Source organism: Bubalus kerabau, chromosome 5 (genome assembly GCF_029407905.1).
Source record: "Bubalus kerabau isolate K-KA32 ecotype Philippines breed swamp buffalo chromosome 5, PCC_UOA_SB_1v2, whole genome shotgun sequence".
In the NCBI taxonomy this organism is placed as follows: domain Eukaryota; kingdom Metazoa; phylum Chordata; class Mammalia; order Artiodactyla; family Bovidae; genus Bubalus; species Bubalus kerabau.
This window is the reverse complement of record NC_073628.1, coordinates 24,596,802-24,603,843: the sequence shown is the minus strand read 5'-3', so window position 1 is coordinate 24,603,843 and position 7,042 is coordinate 24,596,802. Positions and strand designations below refer to the sequence as shown.

Genomic DNA, 7,042 nt, shown 5'->3' with positions numbered 1-7,042 from the left:
CACTGGGTTCCTCTGTCTATGGAATTTCCAAAGCAAGAATACTGGAGTGCTTTGCCAAAATCTACTATATTGCAAATGAAAATTTGAATGTATACATGTCTCTTACATTTCTTTTTTTGTGTGCTAGGCTCTTCACAGTTACAAAATGTGTGTGGCTTTTTATTCTTTCTTTTACATAAATAATGAATGGTTGAAGCAATAAGTATTATTTCTTCCTGAAATCAGCAAGTATTTCTAGTTCAACCCTTGTTCTTAGGAGGTGAAACCAGGAACCACGTACTTGGAAGTGCTTGCAAAGATGGCAAGTGTGTTGCATGCCCTCCAGTAGTTTTTAGGCAATGATTTCACAAAACACAAGATTTGAAGGCAATCTGTGTATGTCTGTCTGTCTGTGTGTTTGTTTGTAGGGAGGTTGTGTAAAAGAGTGGAGGATGGAATTAATAAAATTAGTAAATTATCTTTCTGGTTTCTATAATTTCCTAGAGAGCCCATGCTTTCACACTGAATTGGGGTGGAGGGAAGCATTAGTGACTCAGTCATGTCCGACTCTATGACCCGATGGACTGTAGCCCGCCAGGCTCATCTGTCCATGGAATTCTCCAGACAAGATTATTAGAATGGGTTGCATTTCCTTCTCCAGGGAATCTTCCCAATCCAAGGATCAAACTCATTATAATCTGAGCCACCATAGAAGCTCTCCTATTACACAGACACAGGAGAAACTCGGCTTGCCTGTTAAACACTCAGCTGTACAATTTCAATAGAATTATCCTTTCTCTCATAATTTCTTTAGTGCATAACAACAACAACAACAAAGGCAAACACTATAAAGGATAACTCTGTGTTATACATGCAAACACTCTACCTTGATTCCCCCTTCTTTTAGTGAGGTCCAAACAGACGCTATGACACCCCACTCCAGTACTCTTGCCTGGAAAATCCCATGGACGGAGGAGCCTGGAAGGCTGCAGTCCATGGGGTCACTGAGGGTCAGACACAACTGAGTGACTTCACTTTCATTTTTCACTTTCACGCATCCGAGAAGGAAGTGGCAACCCACTCCAGTGTTCTTGCGTGGAGAATCCCAGGGACGGGGGAGCCTGGTGGGCTGCCGTCTATGGGGTCGCACAGAGTCGGACACAACTGAAGTGACTTAGCAGCAAACAGACGCTTGGTGGCTCAGATGGTAAAGAATCTGCCTGCAGTGCAGGAGACGTAAATTCGATCCTTGGATTGGGAAGATCTCCAGAGGAGGGCATGGTATCCCACTCCAGTATTCTTGCCCGGAGAATCCCATGGATAGAGGACCTTGGCGGGGTATAGTCCATGGGGTCGCAAAGAGTCGGACACGACTAAGTGACTAACAAGAAGAAACACACAGAGCTGGAGTTGATAATTAAAGTGAGAACTAGGTTATTTCTTCTAAAACTTTGCCAAACACAATGTTTACAATGGTATGCCAATTTTAAAATTACTTTTTCCTTAAATAATCTGAAAGAATGAAACCTAATTTTAGAGAAAGCTTATTGTTTCTAAAAATGAAATGTTCAATTTTTATTTTGAGGCTTCTCAAATGACAGATTTTTGACCAACTTTTAACACAATTTTGGCACCTCAAATAGTGATAAAATATATAATGGAATAGATGGGCCTCTGCAATGCCTACAAACCTTCCCAAATTGTGTAATTATTATTTGCTTATTTAGCAAATTGTAATTATTATTTGCTTTTTATTGAAAAGTTATATAACTGCAAATAGGGCAATAATGACATTAAACTTTATTCTCCCAAACAGGCAATAAATATATATTGACAATCCATTATGTACAGGACTGGGTGTGCAAAGGTAAGAAAACCCTTTTCTAAAGGAAGCATAATGTGAAGTGTTTACAGATGCAAAATGGGATATACTAAACAGTGATTACAGAAACTTCCATCTCAGGCATTAAAGGAGAAATAAAGTGAAGGCTAGAGAGACACGAAAATCAAACATTGTCTGATTCATGCTTCCAATGGCAAAAGGCAGATAAGACATCTCCAATGACATGGTCAGTCTAATGTTCCCTGCTTTCATCATCTATACAACAGTCTTCTATTTTCAGAGAGAAAAACATTCAAAATGATAAAGAAAAAAAAAACACAGAGATAATACTTTTCTTCTTACTAGTATTAATAAGTGGGAAAAGAGGAAAGGGGATTGTGCAAACAGTGAGGAAAGAGAGAAGACCTACTCTACAAAAACTGACAGTAAGAGAATTCGAATTTTCTTCAACATGGTGAGAAAGAAAAAAGATTTTCAATAAAATTATTTTAAACACAGAAAATTTCTATTTGTCACCCTGTGACTAATTGCACAGAGAGATCATTTCTAATTAAATTTTTCTTCTATTCAGAGTTTTTCTCAGAGCAGTCTTCACATCTTTATTTCTCAAGCTGTAGATTAAAGGATTCATCATGGCAACCACATTGGTGTAAAAGAGAGAAGAGATCTTTCTCTCATTCATAGACCCAGCAGAAGATGGTTTGAGATACATAAATATACATGATCCAAAGAACAGAGAAACAGCAATGATGTGGGAACTGCAGGTATTGAAGGCTTTGGACCTGCCCTGTGTGGAGCGTATGCAGAGGATGTTGGTGAGGATGAGGCCATAAGAGACAATGATGGTGAGATCAGGTACAACGATGTTAATACCTGCCACAATGAAAAGTTCTAGCTCATTGACATAGGTACTTGTGCAGGAGAGCTGGAACAGAGGAAGGATGTCACAGAAATAATGGTTGATGGTGTTTGCATCACAGAAGGTCAGTCTCAGCATGCATCCAGTGTGAGCCATGGCACAAGAAAATGCCACCAAGTAGGAACCAAGTATAAGGCTGGAACACACTTTAGGAGACATAACAACATTATACAAAAGTGGGTTGCAGATGGCCACATAGCGATCATAGGCCATTGATGTCAGCACATAGATTTCAGAAATACAAAAAAAACAGAAAAAGTAAAGCTGAGTCATGCACCCCAAGTAAGAAATAATATTCTTCTTTGATGTGAAATTAATCAGCATTTTGGGTGTAAACACAGAAGAATAACAGAGATCTATGAAAGACAAGTTAAAGAGGAAAAAGTACATGGGGGTGTGTAGGTGTGAGTTTAGCCCAATTAGGATTATTAATCCCAAATTCCCCATCACAGTGACCATATACATTACTAGAAACAGGAGAAACAGGGGAAGTTGGAGATATGGTTGGTCTGTTAATCCCAACAGAATGAATTCAGTCACAAAAGAGTCATTTCCAGGAGCCATTCTTCTCTAAGGGAATCTGTGGACTCAGGAGAAAAGAGTATCATTAGAAAACACCTCAGTTCTTGCCATAATATTTCATCCTAAAATAGAGTGCATACACTGGCAATGCATGAGCTTAGACCTTACCTAGATGTGTGGAATTAACCTTTACCATTATCATGATACAGGGTGAAATGGACTTTCATTTTATCAGAGCTTTTATAAGCTAATATAGCAAAGGCATCACAAACTTAGCCTATAGTGGGAAGACCACAGGCAATGATGACGCTGGAAAAACTAAGGGAGAAGAACTGTTGATCAGGACAGGGGTGTATTACTTTCCTCTCAACGTTTCCTCATTCACCTGAACTCTTTTCTCACCAGTAAAATAAGAGGCAGTGTTCCTAGCAAGCTGGCACTAGCTTCTAATGCAGATTAGTCTTGACTGGTAGGAACCAAGAACACTGTTTCTAATACAAAATGAAGGCACCAGAATCCTTATGTGGTTAAATTATTTCTCCTGCCAGACAGTAAAGGCTACAAAGGCAGAAGACGGAGAGTTCCACCTACTTAGAGGAGACTTCCTGACTGATATACTCTTTGAGCCCCTGAATGACTCTGAATATCCTCTGACCAATCCCCTGAAGAGATTTTCCCACAAGTTTCACTTGAGTCTCAGAACTACACAAAACGGGAAAGAATGGACGTATTTAGGTCCCTGGATTTTCGTGTCAAAACAAGGATTATATGTTGTACATTGAATTCAGAAACTTACCCTCCTTAGTTTAGAAAACCTCAGGACTGGCTGTCTTACCAGTGGTCTCTCCCCAGTTGATACTCGAAATGCATTTTCAGATTCTTGAGGCTTAATTCCTTTGATTCTAAGGGAGACAGCCTAGACTTAAATCAACATATTCCTTGGAAATTTTTCTTAACTAAAATAATATCTGATAATTATTTTCAGTCCTTTCGAGCAGCAGAGAAAAAAAAGTCTTTTTATTATTACACTTGCTACCTGATTAGACACAGAGGATTTAATGTGTGTGTAATGATGTGATGCATTTGGTTAAAAATAAGCTAGAAGCTCGTTCAGTCTTTTCCCCAGGGCATAGATTATATGTATAAATGGGAATAAGGCAATTATATATCTTGGATCATGACCAGTCTTTTGTTTCTTGGAGGATCACTGTTTTACTCCTTTTCATTTTAGGTATTGTACATCCCTCAGTGTAGATCTGAAGTAAATTCTCATATCCTCATTACCTTCACCTCGAAGGAAAAACTACTTAATTATTTCATTCCCTCTTTATTTCCATTTCCCCAATGTACATATTCTCTGTAAGGCTCCTATTTCCAGGTTTCCTCATTTCTTTATCTGAAATTTTTCAAGTGTTGCAGTAACTCATTTCAGTTCTTCTCTCTCTAGAATATCTCTGAAATAATTTGCAATGTTGTACACTCCTTCTATGGGGCTTCCCCAGTAGCTCAGTGGGAAAGAAACTGCCTGCCAATGCAAGAGACACAGGTTTGATCCCTGGATCAGGAAGATCTCCTGGAGAAGGAAATGGCAACCTTTTTCAGTATTCTTACCTGGAAATCCCATGAACAGAGGAGCCTGGTGGTTTATAGTCCATGGTGTCACAAAGAGTAGGACACGACTTAGCAACTCAACAATATATTCCTTCTATAGTTTATATTTTTAAAAAACTTACTTGAAATTTCTACCTGATTTGCTCGCTGGCTCATTTTATATAACATTTCAATAACTGAGATTATCAAATTCTCATCACAGAAAAGAATAGGGGCTATGGAGTTAGAAAGAGTGTTGTTTATCTTAAATTCCTACTTACAAACTATAATTCTTTGGGCAAGTGACTTCTCTTTCTGTTCCATCTTGTAAAATAGTGGTGGTAGAGACAGTTTCTGTTTCATTGGACTACTCTGTTGATTTAATAGAAAAAGCCTAAGTGAACTGGTTAAGAAAGTACCTGGCATATGGTAAATAGTCAATAAATGTCAGCTGTCATTATCCATGCTCATAAATTCCACTATGTTCTCCACCATAACACTCATCAGAACTTTTTGCCACTTGAATACCTGTGTTCCTCTAGAAACTGTAAATTCTATAAGGAAAAACATTTATTCTATTTTGTTTACTATATGGTTCCCAGATCTAAGAAAATGCAGAGTACATAGAAGAAACTCAATAAATATTTCTGAAAATCATGTTATTTTTCTCTAAGATCCATCAGAACATATTCAACATTTCTCTTACACAAAATCACAACATATACAACCACAATGACCTCCATCCATGTCCTTTAGCCACCACACAACTTCTGGCTTTTGATGTTTAAACTGAACTACAACCTAGATAGCATATTCAAAAGCAGAGACATTACTTTGCCAACAAAGGTCCGTCTAGTCAAGGCTATGGTTTTTCTAGTGGTCATGTATGGATGTGAGAGTTGGACTATGAAGAAGGCTGAGCGCCGAAGAATTGATGCTTTTGACCTGTGGTGTTGGAGAAGACTCTTGAGAGTCCGTTGGACTGCAAGGAGATCCAACCAGTCCATTCTAAAGGAGATCAGTCCTGGGTGTTCTTTGGAAGGAATGATGCTAAAGCTGAAACTCCAGTACTTTAGCCACCTGATGCGAAGAGTTGACTCATTGAAAAAGACCCTGATGCTGGAAGGGATTGGGGGCAGGAGGAAAAGGGGACGGCAGAGGATGAGATGGCTGGATGGCATCACCGACTCGATGGATGTGAGTTTGAGTGAACTCCGGGAGATGGTGATGGACAGGGAGGCCTGGCATGCTGCCATTCATGGGGTCGCAAAGAGTCAGACACGACTGAGTGACTGAACTGAACTGAACTATAATATTGAACTTCAATGGCTTCTAATGATTATTTTAGCATTTTTCAACATACCCACTCTTATTTAGCCATAAGCATTATCATTAAGCTCACTCTTATTTAGCTATATACACTGAAGTCTGAAATCATTGCTCTATGTCTCTCTAGTTCAAGTACCTTCAATGATTCTCCATTACCCACTTGAAAATTCAAACAATGTAATAAAAATATACTTTTCAAACTTATGATTAAATATTTGTTAAAACTAAATAAGAAATTGAATCAGAGTTATCTTTGATGAGAAGCCATGAAAAGACCAATTGATTTATGAAGTCTTTTGCACAAATTAACTATTGTACAAAATTTAACCTTCTCAAAACCATGTTAAAGAAAATGAGACAATGTTTACTTTTCTCAGACAATGCAATTGCTTTGGGGAGTTCAATCTATTTTAGAAATATATATATATATATATATATATATGTGTGTGTGTGTGTGTGTTTGTATGTGAAAAATAAACATTTATAAGTATATTTATACATAAATTGCTTACATTTAGTGGAACGAGGGGAAAGATTATCATTTGCCAATATAAGAGGCTTCTCTTATTAGTAGAAAAGCATCAAATTCTCAAAAAAAGTAGTACTCCACACACAAAACAGTCACTTGTGCTACCAAAATTAAATGATTTTTTTTTCATAACAACTCCAAAGAGAGAGATGGAAAAGACCAATAGGAACTGAATTTCTAATGTATAAAAATTAAGAGTACGGCATCTAAATTTTGGGCTTTTTTGAAAATTTTCATAGCTCCCTACTTCCTGTTTAGAATCTTTCTAATATATTGTATAATATTTAAATTGACTAGTCAACTAAATTAGGTAAGATAAGGTATGATACAT

General features: G+C 37.6%; 1 protein-coding gene across 1 annotated transcript; it reads right to left on the bottom strand.

Annotated features, from left to right (window-relative positions):
- Nucleotides 1-2,372: 2,372 nt before the first annotated feature.
- Nucleotides 2,373-3,305, bottom strand: LOC129653740 (olfactory receptor 8B3-like). Its single transcript, XM_055583440.1, has one exon. It carries the CDS (start codon nucleotides 3,303-3,305, stop codon nucleotides 2,373-2,375), a length of 933 nt encoding a protein of 310 aa, XP_055439415.1.
- Between the last annotated feature and the right edge of the window lie 3,737 nt (nucleotides 3,306-7,042).

Excerpts from the sequence above, each read along its gene's own strand:
- LOC129653740 (XM_055583440.1), bottom strand. The coding sequence starts at position 3,305 with ATGGCTCCTGGAAATGACTCTTTTGTGACTGAATTCATTCTGTTGGGA.